Source organism: Myodes glareolus, chromosome X (assembly GCF_982192425.1).
Source record: "Myodes glareolus chromosome X, mMyoGla1.1, whole genome shotgun sequence".
Taxonomy (NCBI): domain Eukaryota; kingdom Metazoa; phylum Chordata; class Mammalia; order Rodentia; family Cricetidae; genus Myodes; species Myodes glareolus.
Window position 1 is genome coordinate 82,131,465 of NC_142053.1, and position 24,086 is coordinate 82,155,550.

The window sequence follows — 24,086 nt, forward strand, 5'->3', positions numbered from 1 at the left end:
CATTAAGAGAAAAACAGGAGAAAGGGAAACAAGAAGGGAAAGGATGGAGCAAGCAGTGCTCAGCCGAGTGTGGGGTACTCCTGGGACATTAGGTTGGAACTGGAGCAGTGGGTTATGTTAGTCTTGGCAGGAGACAGAGATATAGGGGTCAAGCGTATAGAGTGGTTTCCTCAGGGTAGCCTAGACTGCTAAGGGAGAGGTGCCGAGTGGGAGGAAAAAGCAGTCCTAAGACACAACTCTGAGGACAGGACACTTTCTTCTAATGATGGGAGAAGGAAGGAAGGCTTTCCTGATCACTGCAGGGCTTCCCATAGGCAGGCTCTCGGCTTTTCTCTAAGAGCATGGCTGATTGCGCCTTTCTCCCTCTTTGAGCAGCCTGTAAGGCTCTATAGACAAGGGATGGACAACTGAACACTTACTCTTTAGGTCTGCCCAGTGGGAGGGCGTTTTTCCTGCAGGCTTCTGGGGCTGCTTAGAGACAGTAAGTGAGCAGGCATGGTCCCGTGTCAGGAGGTGGAGGGTACTAGGGAGAGGCAAGTGGTCATGAGGTCACCTCCTCATGCTGCCAGAGGCTGCTCTGATAGCTACTGCCTAGCAAGATGACCCTGGGTTGGGACAGACATTGAAAACACAAAGCAACTGCTAAGAAATGAAACAACAGCCCAAATTTTTGAACATTAGCAAGTGGATAGCTCTCCTCCAGTTCCTGGACAAAGCTGTGCAAAGCATCACCATGTAATGCCAGCAGGTCCTGAGCCTTCAGTTCCATGGCAGAGAAGAGAGAAGCTACGAGGTGGTGGCTGGGCCATTTACCTGCTAATATAGCCTTAAAAGAATGTTCTCGGAATATTACAAAGAAAAGCCAATACTCAGAATCTTATCCTTGACTTAGTCAACCAAAGGAGCAAATTCAGCGTACCCAGAAGTCCAAAGCAATACTCTTCCTAGCAGGCTCCAGGAGTGGGGCTCATCAGCATGGCCTCTTGACCTTCTTGAAGCTGCTCCCTGCCCCCCTGCAAACACCCTGCAAGCTCCTCCTCTTCTAGAGCTGCCACTATGACCAGCCTTGGACAACTACCGTCACATCCACAGCCAGCGGAGCCCCAGGACCAGATAGAGGCATCCTCTGTGCTTGAGAATGGCACTGACCCATCTACTACTTTCTACACTAAACTTGGCAGAAACTTCCCTTTCCTTCCCATTGACCTGGATAGTGGATGAAAGCTTCCCAAATGGGCACAGAGGAAACTCTGGGCTCTTCTGGGACTTTGTGTGAAGGGGAGGGAAAAATGGGGTTCTGCCAAGAGAGCAGGGCTGGGGGTGCAGCTCAGTGGTGGTGTACTTTCCTGAATATGTCTGAGGCCCAGGTTCCAAAAGTGGGGGAAGGGAATAAAAGTTAAGTTGGTAGGGGTAGGAATAGAACATGGGCAACTGTTTTCCCCCCACAGTCCTCTTGCAGTGCAAAGGCAAGCTAGCAAAAGTTGTCTCCAGACCCTAATCCCCACACTGTGAGGTTTAGGAAGAAGTTGTTGGGGGAAAACTATGCCAGCACCCTTGAGTCCACCTCTGGAGGGACACAGAGGACAAAGAAGAGCACATTGAAAGTAGGAGGACAACAGACTCCAGGCTGTCCAATGCGCCCCTCTGTCCACGCAGGGAGAGTATCTCAGTAAGGGTTGGGGCCAGGAGGTGGGGGGCAGGGCATTACACAGCAAGAAACAGTCTCATTTGGCACACTCAGAGCAGGCAGGAGCTGAGGTAGAGCCCGGAGAGGTGTAGGTGTACACGTGTGGGGCGGGGCTGGGGGCTGGGAGAGCCGGAGGTTTGAATAACAAAGGAGACTCCTGAAGGGTAAGCCGTGCAAGGCTCCAGGGAGAAAGCACTGTGCTAGCAATAAACTTCAGTCGCTGGCGCTCCAGCCACCCTCCAAAGGCTGCAAGGAGTTGCTGGCTAAGGAACCAGCTCCTGCCTGCTTAGGGAGCTCAGACTTATGCAATTCAGCCTGGTACTGGAGTAAGGGAACTGGGAGTTCACCCGTATCTCCCTCAGGCTCTCTCCCCGCCCCCCTGCCAGCCCCTGCAAGTCACGCCAAGGGTCAGGGGCCCTGTGAGCCAGGGAGGCCCTGGCTAGAGAAGCCCGGGGAAAAGGAGGGAAGGAAAGAGAGTACCTGTTGCTGAATGCATCCTGCTGCTTTGGCTCTTACTCCTCGGTTGCTTGTGGTGAGAGTTGCCCATCATTCTGTTCTGGACTGGCAGCCACCGCGGCCGCCGCGCCACCGCCTCCTCCTCCTTCTCCTCCTCCTCCTTCTCCTCCTCCTCTTCCTCCTCCTCGACCTGTGCTCCTCCCCAGGTGCTTACATCACCTCAGCTTTGCTTCTTACACACATGGCTCTTCCAAATCCCACTTGTGCCCTTGGCACAGTATTGTCCAGATCTGAACCTCTCACTTGGACTAGAGCCTGCTAGGGCGCTCTCTCTCTCTCTCTCTCTCTCTCTCTCTCTCTCTCTCTCTCTCTCTCTCTCTCTCCCTCTCTCCTCCCTCGCTCCCTTCCTCCCTCTCTATCCCCTCCCCCTTGCTCAGCGCTCCTGTCAGGTCTAGCAGCCCAGGTTCCAAAAAAGAACCCTAGCAAACCCTGAGTGCAAGCCCCACCTCATGTGAATCTGCACATGGGGCCAGCCCCCGCAACCCCCGGGACCCGACTCGTTTGCCCTTACTGTCCCTGGCTGCCTCTGCTCTCAGAGCTGTCATTCCTGCTGCCGCTTGCTCTCTGGATCTGCAGAAGCTTGCAGGAGCGAGGGGCCAATAACAGAGCCTCATCCATGAGTGTGACAAGGACCAGTGAAGGAATGTGCTACCCAGGAATTCTAAGTGACACAGCTCCCTGTTCCATTGGGGGACGGATCCAGTTCTGTGACAGCTGCCAGTGCGTTCTGGGCGCCAGTCCTAAGAGAAACCTGAAGAAATTTGGGCAGAGCACGAGGCTTCCAGGCTGCAGGCTTGGCGCTAGCACATCCAGATGCCTCTGGAATGCCCAATGCGGCCACCAGGCGTACCTGCTTCCTTGTCAGACACACCTGAAGCCTCACTCCACTCTCCCCTCCCTTGCCTGCTTTGCCTTCCCATGGGAGGGCAGAGCCAGCAGCCCAGAGATTCACAGACTGGAACTGGGACCCTCGGCAGCCAATGAGAAGGCTCTTTTCATGTCCCACAGAAAATCCATGCGCGCGCCGCATGCGCGCGCTCTCACCACATATGCAGCAGCCTGTCGCGAGTGCTGCAGCCCTGTGGGATAAGTGACAAGGGGCAGGTGGTGCTGGCTCAGCAGCCTGTTCCAGCCCCACAGTCTGGCAGTAAGCTAGGGCCATCGGTCCTGGAATCAAGTCTGCAGGAGTCAGACAGCCCTGAATCACTTAGGCGAGTAGTAAGACTGTTCAGTGCTGATGTCATCAGACACAGAGACAGGGGTCCCGTCTGTCATAATTACAGCCACAGAGCATTGTGGGCGTGGGTCAGAGCTTTCTGATTTGGGGACAAGAGAACTAAAATGAGATCCATTCACACATCTGTCCACACTCCCCCTCATTCAACTGTTAATTTAGGCGTTCCTAGGCATCTGCTCTACCCAAGCCCTATGCTAGTAGTAGGGGCAAGAGGCATAAGTCACCTAGGAGGGGCAACTGACACATCAAAAGGCGATGACAATAAAGAGAAGACTTAACAAAGTTAAAGGAGAATCAGAGAAAAATTGCTTCCACCGGAAGGGCTGAGGTGTACTTCCCAGAGGAGATGACATGTGGACATTATGCAGGATGAAGGGTAACCCAGGGACAGCAAGCTCCAGGGACCCAGCTGCCAAGGGTCTCTTCAAGCTTCAGCAAATTCACAAACATCCCTCAGACTATTGACCTAGCAAGGGAGAAAGTGCAAAAACAAAAACAAAACACCAAACTGCAACAAGATGAAACCCCTCCTTGGGCTTTGCAATTCACTGTGGAATGTGACAAGGCATCTCCAGTGTTATCAACAGGAGACCAAAGTAGGGGTTTAAAATAGGGAAAGAGCCCCAGAGCAAGTAGGAAGTACCCAGAGTGAAGCATCTTGGGAAAATAGATTTATGAATGTGATTTTTTGCAAATCATGGAGATTAATGAACCTGGTAAAAATCTTGAAGGTGGTAAGTGAATAGCTGAAGTTTGGGGAACATTTGGTTTTGTTTATTTTTTAAAAATATCTTTATGCTAGGTCTTAAGTACGAGTCTTGGGAGGTTCAAAATTGTAAAAATGGACTAAAATAAAGCTCAGAGAAACCTATAAAGGTGATTATGGCATTGTGAGTTGATTGCAGAGTGTGAGGCACATTCTGGAAGTTGAAACAGAATAAAATTCAACTGAGTCGTACACATGGGACTCTAGATTATATCCTCAATGAAGTGAGGGAATATGAGCAAAAAAAGTGGGGTTTGAAAGTGTTCAGAGGAAAGATGGGGAAGAGGGGATGAGGAATTGATGGATGGATGGATGGATGGATGGATGGATGGATGGATGGATGGATGGATGGACACAAACTGAATACACTTGTGCACTCATTGCCCTGAGCCAGAAGTTGAATATGGGGCTGGAGAACTGGTTTAGTGGTTAAGAGCACTGGCTGCTATTGCAGAGGACCCAGGTTCAATACCTATTATCCACACGGTGACTCATAACCATCTGTGACCCCAGTTCCAGGGGAATTGATGCCCTCTTCTGATCTCCTTGAGTGCCAAACATACGTGCAGTGCAATGCATACGTTCAGGCAAAACACACATAAAATAAAATGAACCAATGTAGTACAAATTTTAATTTAAATATGACTAGGAACTCCAGAAACTGGCCCCAAAGCATTTCTTCAGTGCTAGGGATGGAAATCAGGGCCTGGCGAGCAAGGTAAGTGGCTGACCACTGGCTACATCCTCAGCTCTTCAAAGCACAGTTCAAATTCATCATGACAAATCTTCCTCACCACAGCCCTGTTGGACAGGTGTTGCTCAAATTCACTCTACCAAATCTGAATAGAGGCTAAGAGAGGGGGACAGCTTGGCCAAGATCTCTATATAACCTACTGGCTGGAAAGAAGATATTCAAAAGAGACTCATGTGCCCAACCCCTTAGCAATCAGATCATTGAGACAATAACCCCAAGCAATTGGAATTTCCTCAAGAAGTCCATGCTATAGAGGGGAAAGATGAAGTACTGGTGTTAGCCAAAAGGAAGAATTTGTCTCGCAGCACAAAATTTCACACACTTCTCACAACTAATCAGACTCCCTTTCTGGATAGAGACTGGACCATTCATGAGTCAATACTGGGTAGGAGCATGCCTGGAGCAAGACTGGTTAGTTATCGTGTTCACTAGTTTGTCAACTTCACACAAATTAGAGTCTCTTGGAAAGAGAATTCTCAGTTGAGAAAGTGCCTCTATTAAATTTGTCTGTAGATAGACCTGCAGGGCCATTTTCTTGATCAATGATTGATGTGGGAGAGTCCTATCAACCGGGGGTAGTGCCACCCCTGGGCTGGTGGTCCTGGGCTGTATAAGAAAGCAGGCTGAGCAAGCCATGGAGAACCAGCCAGTAAGCAGCACCCCTCCATGGTTCCTGCCTTTGTTCCTGTTTCAGCTCCTGCCCTGACTTCTTCATTCCTCCCCCAGGTTGGGTTTGTTCAATGTTTTAGCACAGCAACAGAAACTAGGACAGTTATGTACACTTCTTGCCCTCTATTTAAACCTAAAACCCTGACACTAAGGATCCTGCAGATGGACTTGGGGACAGATGACTCCTTCATTTGTTATTCTTCCCAATGAGGTTATACTGAAATCCTTTCCCTATTTTCAACATTAATATTCTCTTTCTCCCTTCCTCCCTCTCTCCTTCCCCTTCCCTTTTCTCTCTTTTCCTCTCTCTCCTTCCCCCATATCTGTCTTCTGTCTTCTTCTCTCCCCTCCTCTCTCCTCTCTCTCTCTCTCTCTCTCTCTCTCTCTCTCTCTCCTCCCTCACCCCTCCTCTCTGAGACTGAGTCTCACTATGTAGCCCTGACTGACCTGGGATTCACTATATGGACCAGGCTGACCTCAAACTCACAGAGCTCTTCCTGCCTCTGCTTCCTGAGTGCTGGGGTTAAAGTTCGGCATCACCGCACCAGGTTCCATTACTTGTCTCTTTAATCAGCATGAGAACCAGTAGCTGAGCCTAGTTTGTTATGGTTGCCAGGACCCAGGTTTTGACTCTATAAAATCTTCAGCAACACTAGGAATTTCTTCTTCCTTTGGGTTTTTACACTTACTAAATTTGTTACAAGTTTAGAAAAAAACATGAAGAGCAAAGACTTGTAGAGGTAGGACCCCCTCTTTTTTCCTTGCGTTCCTCATCCTTCTTAATCCTCACTTCATATGGAGAGCCTACACCCTGTGTTGCCCATGCTCACCTGCTTTCTGTAAATTCCACTACATTCCTGACCCTCTTCACTTTGGGAAGGCAATGAAAATACCTAACCTGTAAGCTATGATAGTCTCGCCTTCTCTAGCCTTGCTTTCTGAAGTCAAAGTCCAAAAACATGAAAGGGAAAATTCCAGAATAAACAATTAGTTTTAGTTTGTGCCTTGTTCTGAGTAGCATAATATCTTGCTTCTTAGCACTCTGGACCATTGGTGACTTAACATCAATCTTTTGTCCATACACTGTGTCTTCTGCCTGCTCCTTAATCACTTAGTGGCTATCTCAGTCCCAGCAACCCTTATTTTACTTAATAATGGCCCCAAATCCCAAAAAGAGTGATGGTCACTTAAATATGCCCCCCCTCCACTCCTTGGCTCCTTCCTCTGTCCTTGTGGTCTCCATCAAAAGAATTTGGATGAGATTCACACATGTAATATAGAAGACCTACAGCATCTATTACAGAGTAGAGAAAGGCCAGTGACTAAGGGGATTTTTGTAGTGAAAGTGACAATAACAGTAAGAACGACTATCTGCTGAATTACATTTTAGGCAGGCTCTATAGTATTTCTAACACTGTCTCTGGAATAGCTTTCCTAAGGGGTGCTTTCCTGTCTAGGTGATTTTCAGGCTCGTTGGGTCTCTTCTAAGAGGGGGCAATGGTATACCCCTGCTCTTTATCAGAAAGCCTCCTACTCACAATAATTTTATAAGGTTCAGGGGATCCTGGAACCAGGTTTAGATAATTTCAATTAATGATCTTCTGAGTGGTTCGGGATGTCACCCCTCCTTCTAGGCCAGAGATAAGAATCAGGTCCCGTTCGGATGATCAGGCTGCAGTTGGAACACTTGGTTTCACAAGCTGCTGGAATTAGAGAGCAGTCCAGCCCTAATCCCTCTAAGCCTGCTAATATCTAGCTAGCTACCTAACAATTTGGCTGTGCCAAAGAAAATCCACCAAGAGCTTCCGTGAAGCAAAAGTTCTCAAGCTAATGAGGGAAAGAGAGGAGCTGTGTGCCAAGGTTGCTAAAACTATGGTAAGAACAAATCTATCTGCAAAACCGTGAAGGAAGAAGAAATGCACGCAAAAGGAATTAAATTTGTGGGTGGAAGACATGAACAGAAAACACGTTCCAACTGTTGCTGGCAACGTGTGGCATCAGAACCATGGAGCCTATAAGAAAACTCCAGCAAGGAAGCTAGGAAGGGAGTGACATCAAGCCATGTTTCCCAAGTAAGGGCTGGTTACACAGATTCAAGAATAGGTTTGGGCTGAAAAAAATAGAAAAATGTCAGGACAGTCTGTCTACCAGCGAAGAAGCTGCTGTCACATTTCTAGAGGAGTTGAAGAAGTTGATTAAAGAGAGGAGCTACCAACCAAAGCAAGTGTGTTTGAGGCGCTGGGGTATCCAGCCCAGGCCCCAGTGGATGCCATGCAAGCACTCCAGCATTATGCTAGACCTCCAGCCTCAAAGCAAGCCTTCCACGGACCCTTCAAGAAGAAAAAACCCATTAGAACCTACATTTGGTAAAAGTGTAACAGAATCGTTGGGACATGAGACTTGAGGAGAACAACTTCTCATCACAGAATCTTCCAAAAAGCACTTTGTTTAAAAAACCTTGACCTATGAAATATCCCAAGCCTTTGGCATCATCTCCTAACACCCAATCATTCCCCGCCCAAAAGGTGTGTGTGTGTGTGTGTGTGTAAGAGGCGGGGAGTGGCATCTCGCTATTCACAACTATCAGCCTGCAAGTGCTGGCATTACAGGAGTGAGCCTACACACCCAACCCTCTTGGCAAATTTTCAGGTCATAAGTAGTTTGATGCCGTCATAGTGTCTACATGATTCACGTCACTTGATCTCATCACATGGGCTTTGTTATCTCCCCGCATCACAATAAAGGTAAGCATGGAACAACAGGATGTGTTGAGAGACAGAGAACCTGCGGTCACATCACTTGATTATTGTATATTACTGTTCTGTTCTATTAATGGTTATAGCTGTCAATCTCATACTGAGCCCATTTTATAAATTAAACTATTTCATAGGCATGTGTGTATTTATGAGGAAAAGAGCATAGTCTATTCATGGTCCAGTCCTAGTGGTAGTTTTCAGATCCAGGAATGCACTCACCCTGTATAAGGGAGAACCATTGTATTGTAAGTCTTCTATGACATGATACCAAGCACACAGTCAGTACTTGCTAAAATGTGTCCCCCTCTTCCTTTCTTACTGCTTCCCATGTGAGACTCCAAGCCCTATAGGCAGTTCCTCAAATTTTAGCTCAAATGCCACTATGCTCCCCCAAATCCTGCTCTTGCTCTGAGTACTTTTACATTGGCTGTGTTACTTCTCCACAAGTCCGTGAGGTTTCCCTGCCTGCTAGTCCCTAGCTTCCTGGAGGGTTGTGCGGGAGTACGGTGACTTGAGGCTGCCCCTTGGGAATGGCCTGGCATAGACTATGCCTCAGTGAGATTCTGCCTGTGAGAAGAGAGCACCTAGCCAGTAGCTAGTTAGGTCTTAGCCACGGAGCCAGCCCCTCTGCCCTACAGCTCTGCCCTGATCTTCCTTCCTGGTGGCTCCTCTGAAAGCTTCACACACTGCTCCCTGTGCCCCACATACTCAAATCTTCCAGCTTCTTGCTCATCAGAATGAACATCTGGGATGCACAGGGTGTTGGTGGCTCGGCTGGCTGGTCCCCTAGTCTGAAGTGACTGTCTGTGGAGTGGGACTAGGAAGGTTCACTCCCCTGATCACTATGCAAGTGCTGAGAGAGGAAGGGAAGGAGGGAAGAGATGGGAGAGAGAGAGAGAGAGAGAGAGAGAGAGAGAGAGAGAGAGAGAGAGAGAGACTAGGAGGGACTGCACTTCTGTGGTGTCTTCATATAGAGTTTGAGTGAGGAATTTCCAGAATAAGCTCAGACTGAGTCAAACCAGGAGCAACCAAGTCTGGAGAGGAGGGATGGAGGGAGAGGTGCGATACTTTGGCTAGTAGCTCCTGCCTCCAGTTCCACCATACTTGATGCTTCTGATACGAAACAGAGAAATCTGGGGCCTGAAAGCAACACTGGGGGCCATGTCTCCAAAGTGAAAGAGATTAATGTTCTTTGTTTGCCATCTCATCAGCAGAGTCTCCTATCTCCAAGGATGGTGAAGGGAAGAGTGAAGAAGTGGGCAGGAAGGAGGCAGTGCTATCTCCAGACTGCCACCTGGATCCCCAAAACTGGGACAAGAGCCAGCCTGTCGCTGTTTTGCTCTCATTCTGTAATGCCCTGGCTCATGGGGCCCAATTAGAAGATGGAAAAATAGACTAGGGTAAGAGATTGAGCTAGAAAGTGGCCTGGCTGTGTCTTGGACCCAAGTTAACCATCTTTAAGACCAGTTTTTGGTCACACTGCTGGCCACACCTGCCATGACCTGCACACACTTCACTTTGGTGTGAGGACTTTCGGGAAGTTTCATTGGTGGCACTGAATTCTGAGACACAACTCAACTGTGACCCCAGCGGTCTACCAATAGCCCATTCTAGGGCTCGTGGGTTGTGTGCAAGTTTACTTATCTCTGGTCTGAGAGATTCTGCCCCACGGGGCTACAACCATAGCCCTGAAACCTGAAGCAGAGTATTTTCTCTCAGCCACGATGAAGTTTTCTCCTTTTCCAGCCCTAGAGGAACACTTTCTCTCCCACTTTCAGCTGTACTCATGAAAAGTCAACCTCACTTCTCAAGTCCCAACCCAAACACTTTCAGGATGTCTTCTCAGGGACTTGCTATCAGAATGGAGGGCACCTCTGCATAGCCACATCTGGGCCACCAAGTTTGGGTTCAGTATAGATGCTGCCTCATCAGGTTAGAAAGCTTTTTGATCTTTGCTAGCAGAAACAGATTTCCCCTCACACTTGTAGCATGACGGCCGGCTTGTTGGGGTATCTGTCCCACCCAGTACCCCACAGCCGGCAACTCCCAAGGAAAATCACACACAGGACTCCATAAGATTATAAACTGATTGGCCCATTAGGTCAGGCTACTTATTAGCTCTTACAACTTTTGTTACCCCATTATCCTTATCTACGTTAGCCACAGGGCTCAGTACCTTTCTCAGGTTACATCCTGTCTCTTTGGTGGTCTGCGCAGGAGTGCGGAGGGAGCTTCCTGCTTCCTAGAATACTCCTGTTCTCTTTGCTCCACCCCTACTTCCTGTCTGGCTTTCCCACCTATACTGCCTGCCTGGCCAATCAGCATTTTATTAAAATATGATTGACAGAATACAGACAATTCTCCCACACCACACACTAATCCCCCAGTGTCTTAGAAAATGTGACACACACTTCACAAGTGGTATGTGCTGAGAGTGCAGAGGAGGATTTTAGAAGTATCCGCATGACCTCTGTAAATTTACATGTATGCTAGTATATAATAGAATCTAATAATAACAAAAATTGAGTGTGTCAGAAAAGCCTAATTTGTTGGATATTTGTGGCAAAATTAAATCAGTTGGTTTAAAGACTAATAATGTATGTTTGTAAACTGGAGTAAACTACTCACAGAGTGATCTGCAATAGTGCAGGGGAGGGCTCTGCAGTCCTGGTCCTGGTCCTAGTCAGCATCTCAAGCAGAGGAGATGAGATTGAGTACAAGATGTGTACTTGGTGATCAAGTGCGCACAGTCAGTGTGCACATTCTTTGGTGCATATGTTAATTGCCCATAAAGAATTTCTAGGGCTGCTGAGATGGCTTAGCAAGCAAAGATGCATACTCCTCACGTCTGGTATATTAGCTACTTTTCTATTGCTATGCTACAACATCATGACCAAGGCATCTTATGGAAGGAAGGGCTTATTTGGGCTTACAGTACCAGAGGGATAAGAGGCTATCACCGAGCCAAATATGGTGGCGTATGCCTTTAATTCCAGCACTCAGGAGGTAGAAACAGGCAGATTTCTGTGAGTTTGAGGGCAGCCTGGATTATACAGTGAGTGACTATACAGCCAGAGCTACATAGTGAGACCCTATCTTAAGAAAAAAAAGAAAGATCCCTTCACCATCATGAGAGGGAGGCATGGCAGCAGGCACAGATGGGGACTGGAGCAGAAGTTGAGGGCTCACACCTTGACTCCCAAGCACTGGGTGTACTTGGTGTGTGCACACCAGCCGGTGTGTGCACTCTTTGGTGCATATGTTAATCGCCCATAAGAAATTTCTAGCACAGAGCACAAAGAACAAACTAGAAATGCTGTGTGGCTTTGAAACCTCAAAGCCCACTCCCAGGGACAAACTTCCTCAAGCAGTGCCATGAGCTGGGGAACAAGTGTTCAAAATTCTGGCTCTGTAGGGAACATCCTCATTCAAGCCGCCATACCTGGAGAGTCCTGAGTTTGATCCCTAGAAGCCACACAGAGGTAGAAGGGGCGTGGTAACTCCACAACAGTGTCCTCTAACCTCTACAGCACACCATCTTCCTCTCTTCTCTCTCTCTCTCTCTCTCTCTCTCTCTCTCTCTCTCTCTCTCTCTCTCTCACACACACACACACACACACACACACACACACTTTTAAAAAAATCGAAGCATGTTTTGTAAAAAAAAAAAAAAAAGTGCCTGAGATCTAGTAGCATCTACTCAGTAGAAGCTAAATACTTTGTAGTTGAGACCCAAGCAGCTAGAAGGACAGTGACATCATTACTACCCATAGAAAGAGTGGGCAGGTCTATAGAATGTGGGTTTGGTGAAGGCGGTGGAACTGTAATTTGTAATGTTTTAAGTTTTGGCTCCTGCCCCAGTAAGAAAGCCAGAGAGTTTTGGAAAACAGGCGCTATAAGGAGCAGGCCAAGGAGGAGGTGCCAAGGAAGGCCAGGGTCATAAAGGAGCACTCCTCACAATGGGCTAAGCAGAGAAACAGGCACAAAACAGAGGGATGGCTGGATGTTCCACAACTTTGGGCCAGCCCCAGCCTCTCTGAGCCCCATTTAGTTTCTATCTTGGCAGTGAAACAATGGGCCTGCTTGCTCCCTCCATGTTCTCTCGGCTCAGACACGGGGGGGGGGGGGGTGTCGTGGGTACTGATGCTGATCGGCAAGTACGGCACCCACCCTACTCAAGGCACCATTCTGCTTACAGAGAACACACCAATGGGAGAAACAGCAGCCTGTGTTCAGGAAGTCTCTTACCCTAGTCTTCCCCCATACATGCTTGCCTCTGGGGATGGAAAAAGATCAAGCTCTACAGTCAAAGGTTCTCTGGAGACTTGCAAAAGAAACTCTCCTGAAGCCAGGCAGTGGCAGTGCACACCTTTAATTCCAGGACTTGGGAGGCAGAGACAGTTGGATCTCTGTGAGCTCGAGGCCAGCCTGGTCCACATGGAGAGCTCCAGGACAGCCAGGGCTGCACAGAGAAACCTTGTCTCTAAAAAACAAACAAACAAGCAAAAAACTCCTAGAAAGAGAAAATTGCCTTTCTGCTGGGAACCGGCTGCTCGCTGTCGAAATGGGCAAGTTCATGAAACCCGGGAAAATGGTGCTTATCCTGGCTGGACGCTACTCCGGACGCAAAGCCGTCATCGTGATGATGATGATGATGATGATGGCACCTCAGACTGCCCTTACAGCCATGCCCTGGAGGCCGGAATTGACCCCTATCCCCGAAAAGTGACAGCTGCCATGGGCAAGAAGAAAGTCGCCAAGAGATCCAAGATCAAGTCCTTTGTGAAGGTTTATAACTACAACCACCTGATGCCCACAAGGTACTCTGTGGATATCCCCCTGGACAAAACTGTTGTCAACAAGGATGTCTTTAGGGACCCAGCCCTGAAACGCAAGGCAAGGCGGGAAGCCAAGGTCAAATTCGAGGAACGATACAAGACAGGGAAGAACAAATGGTTTTCCCAGAAGCTTCGCTTTTAGGTATATTTTTGTTTACATCATTAAAAGTTTAAAAAACAAAAAAAAGAAAGGGAAAATTGCAAGTCTTTCTGAAGAACTGGACTAGCAAGGCCATTTGTGAAAAGGGGCAACATATGTGCTAGAATTGTGGGGGTCTCCACCCATGGCGCCCTCCATCCCTACCTCAATCCCAAGGCATTCAGCCTCTAATACCCTGATTTAGAAATCTGCACTGGCCCAACCCAGTGTATCTGTATCACGCTGCCAACAGTCTGCTTATTTGTTTCCTACTGGTCGTGTTCTCCAAGTATTTTTAAGCCAGTGCTCCAAGATATGTGTATTTATATATAAACTATATACATGTAATATTGTGCTAATTGGGTTTTAAAATGATAAAACATAGGCAAATATGGAAATTAAAATGCTAAACTGAGTGTTAATAGAAACTCTAATATTTTCTTCCCATATTCTAATAGATGAATGCATTCTCAGCTTTGGAGGCCCCAGTTCTAGCAGAAGAGCCCTCTGCCATATAGTCAGATGGTGAAGACAGCAAAAAGAAAGGGTAAACACGCCGGATGTGGTGGGGGCACACCTTTAATCTCAGCCAGCACTCAGGAGGCAGAGGCAGGTGGCTCTCTGTGAGTTCCAGACCAGCCAGGGCTACACAGTAAGACACAGTCTCAAATAAACTTAATATTAAGAAAGAAAGAAAGAAAGAAAGAAAGAAAGAAAGAAAGAAAGAAAGAAAGAAAGAAAGAAAGAAAGAAAGAAAGAGAGAAAGGGAGGGAGGAAGGGAGGGAGGGAGAGAGGAAGGAAAGAAACAAGAAAGATGAACTCCTTTGTGCTCTCTTGCATTTCAGGCCTTCTTCCACTACTCTGACTGCCCCATTCATCCTCTCGTTCATTCAGTCAGTAGACTGCATTGAAGCTATCATAGGGCAGCCATGTGGACACTGGGGACCGAGAGATATTGGAGACAAATGTATCAGATATGCAAAATAGCAAAGCAAGATAACCTTGTGAGCAGGTGAACCTTGTGATAACCTTGTGAAAACCAGCAAGGGGTCGTACCCCTGGATGACTGTGAGGAGCCAGTATGGATGCGTGGTGGGGGAAGGCTTCTCAAGCTGAGAACTGGGCATAAGAAGAAACCAGCAAAGGGAATGCAAAGTTCCAAGTCCCTGAGGTGAGGTGCTTTCCATTTGAAAAATGGAAAGAAGGCTAGTATGTCGGACGTGGAAGAAATGAGGGGAGAAGGGTGGATTTTATCTGAAGCACACCGAGAAGCCACTAGAGTTTGAAAGTAGTGGGAGAAACACAGGATAGGTGTTGGTGGTGGGGAACTGAGACTCAGTATTGCTATGTGGCCTAGGTTGTCCTTGAACTTGAAATCTTCCTGTCTTAGCGTCCCAGTGATTTTTTTTTTTATTTTCATCTTCTTTTCGTTCCTCTGTAGCACTGAGGATTGAACTCAAGTTTCTGCGCATGCTAGGCACAAAAGCATTCTTCTACTGGACTATAGCCCCAGACCTCTTTTTGTTTTAAGACAAGGTTTCATTACATTGCCCAGATTGGCCTGGAACTCATCCAGCAAACCATGCAGGTCTTGAACTAGCAATGCTCCTGCTTTGGCACCCTGAGTAGCCGGAATCGCAGGTGTGTGCCACCAGAACCAGCTTGATATATGCAGTGCCCCATCACCACCACCCACCATGTGCTAGGGATGGCCAGAGTCTCACACATTAGACAAGACCTCTACTACTGAGTCACACTCCCAGACCCAGGATGCCATTTAAATGTTGGTGTGGTCACCACGTTTAGCTGAGCTGGGGGAGATTGCTGTAGAAATGAGGGGGGTCAGGAGGCTGATGTACCAGTATGTTAGATTAAGACGAGAGCAAAGGAAGCAGAAGCAGGCAAGCGCAAGATACATTTCCACTTTAGAGCATCCCTTCCATAATGCCCATATAAAGCCTAGATTATCATCCCCCACTGCAAGAATGAGGAAACTGAGGCCCAGAAAGATTAAGTAATGTGTGTTCAAGATCACATCCCTCGGACAAAATAAAATCAGGATTTGCCCAGCTGCCTGGCTTCCTTCCAAGTCCACTCAGAATTCAGAGCCTATTTCCTGCCCCAGGGACTCATTCCCCAGGATACAAGATGGTCTTCCTGCTTCAATCCTGAAAATCCCTGGGCATTCTGAACAAAGGAAAGGGGATTGAGGACTGCTTGACCCAGCAATCAGCCGACGGGATATAGGCGATTAGAATAGTGCATTCCTTCTGTTTTCGTAAACATGTTGGGCTCTAAGTAAGGGAAAAACCATTCTTTCCTCTGGACGGGGGAGTGGACAGGAGGAGGGTAGTGATGGTATATTTGGAACTAGAGAAAGAAAAAGCTGCCAACTTGTGCCTTCAAGGAAAGCCCAGGGGCGCAGGCCAAGACAGAGGAAGTGACTTGCCAAATCCCTCTTCACAGCCCCCACAGTTATTTGCGAGAAAAAGAAGGCGGAATTGTCCCTGCCAAAGACATGAAGTCCTTTACAGAGCACTTTGTTAGCAAAACCTAGCATCCCCGTCACTATGCAAAGTGTGCTGGAATGTTGCCATGGCAACAGGCAGCTGGGCCCCTGAATCAGCTCCAGGACTGCCTTGGCAGAAAGGCCCAAGCCTGTGGGGGCATCTCTCTGGAGGCCAGCAGGGAGGGGCCTGGCTTGGATCTGTTGATGAGGAGCCCTGACTTTCCTTCCAGGTCGCCAGGCTTCAGAGACTTGTGCCTTTGGGAAAATCTTTCTAGAGATGGTTAACTTCCATAAACATGGCCCTTCAGGTTAGAAACGGCTGACCTGGTGGTGTCCAGGTTCTCTGCTGGCTTGCCTTCCTTCCTTCGTTCCTTCCTTCCACTTTTGCACAATGTCAGGCAAGTGCTCTACAAGTAGGCTACATCTCATTTCATTTTTTTGTTTTCTGCCTTGCTTTGAGACACCGTCTGGTATAGAGCAGACTGGCCTCCAACTGTGTATGTAGCTGAGGATGATGACCTTGACATTCTTTAATTTCTTTTTATGAGTCAGGCTCTCATGTAGCAAAGCAAGCCCTGAACTCACTATGTAGCTGAGTATGAATTTGAATTTTTGATCCTCCTATCTCCACCCCCTGAGTGCCGGCATCACCACCAAGCCTAGAGTATGTGGTACCCAGGGCTTTGTACATGCTAGGTAAACGCTCTACCAACTCGGTTATAGCCCTTTGGTTTTTGAGTGACTGGATAATGAGGAAAAAATAGAAACGTCCAACTGCTGTGAAACAGAACTCCCTTATGTTCCAAATATAAGAAGAAACCGAAGTCCAGAAAGGGAAAGTGATTCAAAGAAGGTCACGTAGCCTTGGAGGTGCCAGAGACAGAGCTCAGTTCCTTGCCTTGCCACATAGCATGCGTTTCACTGCTACACCTCTTTCTGTGGGTGCTGAGGAGGGAGGAAGGCGAATCCCTGGCAAAGCCCTCCTGTGGCTGAGCCACACTGCATTCTCGCACAGTCTCCATGGCTCACCTGCACCGCAAATCTGCAAGGGGACTATTGCTTAGAGAGCTTGGCACATTGGCTCAAGTTTAAATGAGATGCTGCTGGGGTTTTTTGTTTGTTTGGTTTAGTTAGGCTTGGGTTTGGGGGGGGGTGTTATTTTTCCACTGACTTTTAACTTCCAACATTGCATCCATGCCTCAAGACATGGGCTCAACTTCTAAGGGTAAACACAGTCCTTTCTCTCTGTGTGAAGGATAGATGCAGCTGCAAGGGTACTAGCTGCTGTTCCTACTCTCTCGATTATGACCAGAAAGTGTTCTGCAGCTGACAGCCAAGCTGCTGCTCAGGACAGACTAGGAACTGCTCAGGTGGCCAGGTCCCAGATCCCCATGGTGAGCACAGTGCTGGTTTACAGTGGCTAGAACAATGGAGGGAGAATACACACAAAGTCCATACTGCAGGTAGGACAAGGTAAGACTCAGTAAAGGTTACTTTCTTTCCAGATTATTCCCTTTAGGTACCCCCTTGAATTTTGCAGATACAGGGCCTCCAGCCTTCATCTGATACAATTTGGTCTCATTCCCTTGTCATACATACTCATTGACTGTCACTTGCCAGCTCCTAACATTAAGTTTCTATCAATTAGAAGTGAGAAGCATCAGGAATGAAGTCACACCCCCATTAAGACGGCTCACCGGTTAAGAGTGTTTGCTGTGCGATCATGGAAACTCAGATTTTAGCACCAGGTCGTCCTTCAAAGGCCGTAACTCCAGCTCTGAGGGAATCAGTGTCCTCTTTCTTTTGGCCTCTGTGCATGCACACGCATGTACTCCTGAATTACATGTATGCATACCTACATGTCCATGTATGTATACACTTACAAACACACACACACACTTTAAAAAAAAAGAGGTAAATACAGAACCAAGTTTAGTGACTCATGCCTTTAATGCCAGCACTTTCAAGGCTGAGGCAGAATGATCATTGTAATTTCAATGAAGGCCAGCCTGGGCTGCTTAATGAGATCCAGGCCAGCCTGGTCTGTATAGTGATTTCCAAGTCAGCCTGGGCTACACAGTGTAACTCTGCCTCCAAACAAGAGCGAGCGAGTGAGCGAGAGAGAGAGAGACAGAGAGACAGAGACAGAGAGAGACAGAGAGAGAAGAGAAGGGAAGGGAAGGGAAGGGAAGGGAAGGGAAGGGAAGGAAAGGGAAGGGAAGGGAAGGGAAGGGAAGGGAAGGGAAGGGACAGGACAGGAAGGGAAGGAAAGGAAAGAGAAAAAAGGTGGGGAAGGAAGGAAAAAGAGTGAAAGTAAGGAAAGGATAAGACAAGGTGATACAGAATTGTTTCTTGGGGCTGGACGTGTTCCTTAGTGGTAAGATGCTTGCCTAGCATATGGGTGGCTCCTAAGCACAGGGAACCCTTAAAAACTAAGATTGGAGGGAAAAAAAAGATCTACCGTTAAAATGAAGGTTAGAGAAGGAACTCCTAGGCATAGTGGCAATAGTGTAAAAGGGTGAAGGTCCCTGGGAAGTAAGGGAGGGAGACAGTCAGGAGGAAGATGAGGCAGATGGAATGAGACCCCAGCTGAGCCTGTAGATGTCATGAGGAGGGGTGTGGATCTCAGGCCAGGATAATAGGAAACAATGGAGACTTCTGAGTCAGGGAGCAGCCTCCAACCGCCAGTGGGGGTTTTGTGTGGGAGGCTGATGGGAGAGGGATGGAAAGCAGTCCAGGGGCTGTGGGAGGGATGGGACGAGAAGCAAGGAGGCCTGTTTGTGGCAGAGACTAAGAGAAAGGAAGAACAACAGAATTTCCTGGTGAAGTGTCGCTAGAGTTGATGATGTCTCCAAGTTAGGGAGCTTTGGGAGAGGGGCAGTGTGGGAAGAGGAAGGATAAATGTGGGCTTGGTGGCATGCGGCTGAGAGGCCCTGGAGACATTCAGCTGGAGGCTCTGAAGAGGTCAAGGCTGAAGGGAGAGAGCCATCACTAGCTCTGGGAAGACACGTAAAGGCAGATGAGAAGAAGGCTCAGGCTGCTGCCTGAAAGAAAGGGAAGCATGGTCATTGGGGTTTTGTGTCATGTCTTGGCACGCCTGAATTGCTCTGCAATGGTAGCCTTCCTGATGCATGAGTCTGACATCTATGGTGCTCTCCATTTTGTGGCCAAAATGCGCATGCTTTGCTGAGGTCAAAGACTGTGTGGACAGGTACATGCATGGGACTCTAGCAAGGCAGGACAAGAAGCGACTCTAGCATCCAGGATGAAACCTGGGAATCCTAGCAGGTCATAAAGAACCACGGAGCAGGAAGGGCAATCTTAAATACTGGCACGCTGCCAAGGCCCTGGCCATAGAAACATGTCTTTCGAGATTCAGAATCTTCAGGTGAAAGTTTGCATCTTAGCTTTGGTAGCAAATACCCTTGGCTGTTCCTTTGAAGCTACAGGCTCACTTTGCTCATTTCGGAGAAGAATGACCACTGGAGTTGGTCTTTCAACTAAAACTGATGTTCCAAGGAGAAGAGGCCCGTTGAGCTCATGCCTCAGCTGCCCCTGGCGCCTGCTGAGGAGTGATCCGTGTCCTCACGAAAGTGCTTTCTCATGCTCTTTGTTTCTTCACACAGGATATTAAAATGGCCTGAGCTCAAGGGTCACGATTTAATAACATGAACATTTTCCATTGCTTTGTCAAAGCTACTCTTCAATTAGCCTGGGAGCTTTCTTAATTGTCTTCCTCAGACAGCGTACAACAGCGGAGAGTACGAGGACTGGCATGAGCGGCCCTCCTTGAGGGCCTTCCTGACTTGCACATGTAAACTAGATAAGCACACAATACATATTAGCTAAACCATAAAGGCAGTGAAGGAAGGACACAGGACACGGAGAGGGCATCCTGCTGAGATGGGGGTGGAGTCTGGGAAACTTGGTGGTAAATAGAACTTTTCCTTCTTGTTTCAAGCAGTTCACTTCTTCTCTTTCTTACAGTGCTGGGAATCAAACCCACGGCCTTGCACATAGTAGGTAAACACTCCGCCATATATCCCTCATCCCCTTTCAGGAGCTACGCGGTCCTTTCTATATGGATGGACCACAATTTGCTCATCCCTTTGGAGGGCATGCAGCACAGTCTCCCTTTGCATCGTAACTAGTTACCTTAAAAATTACATTTAAAATTTATCTGGGGAGAGAAGAGAGCCAAGGCATATGTGTAGTCAGAGGTCCTGGGAATCAAACTCAGGTGGATGGGTTAAAGAAATCCTACAAATTCTCCTCTGACTTACACACACACACACACACACACACACACACACACACACACACACACAAAATGTAGTTTGTTTGTTTGTTTGTTAGACAGGGTTTCTCTGTTTAACAGTCCTGGCTGTCCTGGAACTTACTTTGAAGACCAGCCTGATCTTGAACTCATTAAGATCCACCCGCCTCTATCACCGAAGTGCTGGGATTAAAGGTGCGCATCACGATTGCCTGGCCTAAATGTAGTTTTTTTTTTTTAAAAAAAGATTTTATTTAAGTTATGTGTATGTATGTGTGTCTGTGAGGTTAGGTACCTGCAGGCAATTGTGAGCCACTCAGTGTAGGTGAAGGAGAACTGAACTCAGGTCCTTTGCAAAACCAGTAAAGGCTCTTAACTGCTGGATCACCTTTCTAGCTCCCAGTAGTATTATTTTTAAATTAAATTGATTATTTTATGTGTATGTGTGAGTGCCTACATGTATGTCAGTGTCCTGTGTGCATGCCTGGTATATGGAGGCCAGAAGAGGGCATTGAAAAACCGTGGAATTGCAGTTATAGATGGTTGTGAACTATCATGAAGGTGTTGGGAATCAAACCAGGGTCCTCTGGAAGAGTAGCCACTGCTCTTAATTGCTGGGCCATCTCTCTAGCCCCTATAACCAAAGTTTTGATGTTCAACCTTGTACATGCATCTTTGGGCATACATTCTGGTAATTTCCTTAGTATGCACTTCTAAAAGCAGAACTGACAGATCAAAGGAAATGCACATTTTAAAGTCTTTTGAAACACACTGCAAAATTGTCCTGTAGAAAGGTTACACTGATTTACATGAGAAATAGGCTCCACAGGCGAGAGCTATAGCTCAGTGGTAGGGCGCTTGCTTAGTATGCATAAGGTCCTACATTGAGTACCCTGAATGTAGGAAACCTTCCCTAAAATACTTGGACATGGCAGTGAGTTTGGGGCTAGCCTGGTCTGTACAGCATGTTCCAGGTTAGCCAGAGTTACAAAATAACAAGCCCTTGTTCAAAAAAAGAGAAAGAAATTTTCTTTTCTATATTTTTCTAATCTTTCGATTTTAACATGCTGACGTGTGTTGTGTTGCTCATTTAAAAATTTTGAAGCCAGGGATGTAGTTCAGTGATAGAATGTTTATCTAGTATGAGAGATATTTGGGTGCTACATTTTTTTTAAAAAATTAATATGCTGGGCAAGTGATGTAATGGTGACATCATACTATATACATTTTCTGTACCCCGAGAGTTTCATTTAACATAGTCACATTATTTGTGCGTGTGTGGTTGTGCATGTGTGGGTGCATGTATAATCTACATGCATGTGGAGGCCAGAGGCCAACCTCAAGTGCTCTCTATTTTTATTTGTCTGTTTGTTTAATACGTTTGGGTGTTTTGCTTGCCTATATGGCTTGGCACCACATGTGTGCCTGGTGCCCTTGGAGGTCAGAAGTTGTTGAGTCCCCTGGGACCAGAGTTACAGTATTTGTAAGCTGTCATGTGGGTGTCAGAGATTTAATATGCGTCGTCTGGAAATTCAGTCTGTGCTCTAAACTGTTGAGCCATCTCTCCAGCCTTATCCTGTTCTTTCTGAGACAGGCTCTCTTACTGGGACATGTGGCTTTCATGGTTTTGGCTAGGCTGGCTGGTCTAGGGTCGGTCCTGCCTCAGCCTCTCTAGCACTAGGATTACACGCATGCACCACTATACACAGATCTCCAAGCAGGAGCTGAGTATCCAGCTGAGGTCCTCATGCTTGCATGTCAAGCACTTTAGCAATGGAGATTTCTCCCCAGACTTAGTCAACTCATTTTAAAGGCTGCATTGTATTCTACTCCTTTGACAGCACCAAACTATTTATATAATCATTTATCAACAACAGTAATAAAAGTGGAGAAGTTTTGAAACAAAGCCATCTACTGACGTTAGTATGCACTTTGAATTGGTTTAAGGAATCTGCTGGGCTGGGCAGTGATGGTACACGCCTTTAAACTCAGCACTCAGGATGCAGAGACAGGTGGATCTCTGTGAGTTTGAGGCCAACCTGGTCTACAAGAGCTAGTTCCAGGACAGGCTCCAAAGCTTCAGAGAAACCCCGTCTCGAAAAACCAAAAAAAAAAAAAAAAAAAGAGTCTACAGGAGAAAAGCAAACTTTCAGTTCCAAGGTTAGGAACACTTGAGCTTCTGTTAATCAGTTGATTTGTCTTTATCTGTGATTCTTGTAACGATTCTGCTGCCCATTTTTGTTATCTTCCATGAAAGCATAACAAGCACATTTGGGACTCTCATTCATCATAGGGACACCCTGACATCCAGTCTCTTATTACTTTGTTCCAAGTCATCTTTTGTTTATTCTTTGCTTCATCCTCCTTTTGCATCAAATTTTGGCTCTCCAAGTATTGGGAGCATCTTCATAAGCCACTTCAAATCCTTTTTGAAATAAGTCAAGGTATAAATAATATTTTTTAGCAAAATGGAGCCAAATATTCAAGTCTCTGGCACAGACCTCAAGAGGCTTAGGCAAGACGAAAACAGAAAGATGCCTCAAGAAAACAACAGAAACCTAATTGGAGGTCAATCGATTTTTGGGCTATGTGCGTCAAAGCTGAGGTCTTCAGCTTCTACACTCACAAAGCAATTTAACACTCATGTTCCCATGGCAACCGTGCCGGCTCGATGGAGAAGATGCAGTGGCCTGGCCTGGCAGTTGCTGGGGGAACTCGGGCTACTGGCCGCGTGACTTTGCTTTAGTCTGAGTGGTTAAAGTCAGAGGACTTTCCATTAACTGGGAGCTCTGGGTTTGGATCTGACTAAACTTGCTTAGGAGGGCTAAAAAGAGGGGCACAGTGTGGCAGCTAGGTAGCCTACAATAGTTGAAGTTACTATGCATTTTTTTCTCCTTTTTTCCCCTGCTAACAGGCCACCCGGAGAAGGACCTACCTCAAGCTGTCCTCTTTCAAAGGGGCTGAAAGAGTGGGGGTAGATGGGGAAAGGTTGACCTCATTAGCATATTTAAGACTCCAGTCTAATTGACTGCTTTGTGCCTCCAAAGAAAGGTTGTCTTAAGCTGGGGGTTGGGGGGTGCCCGGAGGTTAGAAAAGAAGAGAAACCTCGAAGAACAGGTCAGTGAAGGTCACCCTCACCACTCTGGGACATTCCAGATGGGTACTTATCCAATCTGGCAGAAGGCTTGGACTTCTAAGCATAAAAACCACAGAAGAAAATGTTACCATATTTGGCATCATCTTAAAAAAAAAAGTTAGCACACCCTAAAGTACAATACCCTGGAAATCAAAGTAGCAAAGTGGAAAATAATGTCTGCAGCCAGGGACAGAAAGGATTACTACCTTTACTACACAAAGAGCTTTAAGTAATGATCTCTCCGACAAAGAGTAAAAAGAAACAGGTTTTATTTTTCTACGTACAAAAAAATAGCTCCGAGAGATCAGAAGAGTACGCTTGTTCTTTGAAAGGGAAGCTGTTAGGAACTGCGGGTGATCAGCTCAGACTCCCGCTAAAGTGACTGGGGGCTAGGGCTACAACTCAGTGGTAGAGCACTTGCCTAGCATGCAGGAGGTCTTTGCTTCCACTCCCGGTGCCCCCCCCACCAAGAAAAGGAGCCCCGGGGAGAGAGAATGTGAAAATGTTCTGCTTGTTACATTGGGAAGTTGGGAATGGAGGGGGGCTCCTAAATCTTATTCTACCATTCTAAAAACAATCGCTGCAGAACGAGCTATCAAAATGGCACTGGAAGCTGTCATTGACATGGGTGAGCAGGGAGCTCTGCTTCACACACAACGCATAGAGGAATAGGTGTCAAAGAGTGATCCCATCATCCCAGCATCTCCTTGGGGAGACAGCCATGGAGTTACCCAAACCCTAACTCCTGCACCTACTGCAAAGTCTGAACTAGAGTGAGCAGAGGCTCAATGAGACCAGGCCAA

At 47.2% G+C, this 24,086-nt stretch overlaps 1 protein-coding gene and 1 pseudogene across 2 annotated transcripts in view; one reads left to right on the forward strand and one right to left on the reverse strand.

Moving 5' to 3' along the window:
* The window catches only part of Nhsl2 (NHS like 2), a 256,229-nt gene that overhangs the window by 87,304 nt on the left and 144,839 nt on the right, over window positions 1–24,086 (reverse strand). The window contains exon 1 of one of the 2 annotated variants that reach the window (XM_085685138.2): window positions 2,168–2,505. The exons of the other annotated variant lie outside the window; for it this stretch is intronic. Within the exon in view, the coding sequence (XP_085541264.1) occupies window positions 2,168–2,237 (70 nt within the window). The 5' untranslated portion in view covers window positions 2,238–2,505. Of the gene's footprint in view, window positions 1–2,167; window positions 2,506–24,086 lie in introns of those variants that run through there. 2 annotated transcript variants of the gene reach the window in all.
* Window positions 12,950–13,390, forward strand: LOC125389281 (large ribosomal subunit protein eL27 pseudogene; annotated as a pseudogene).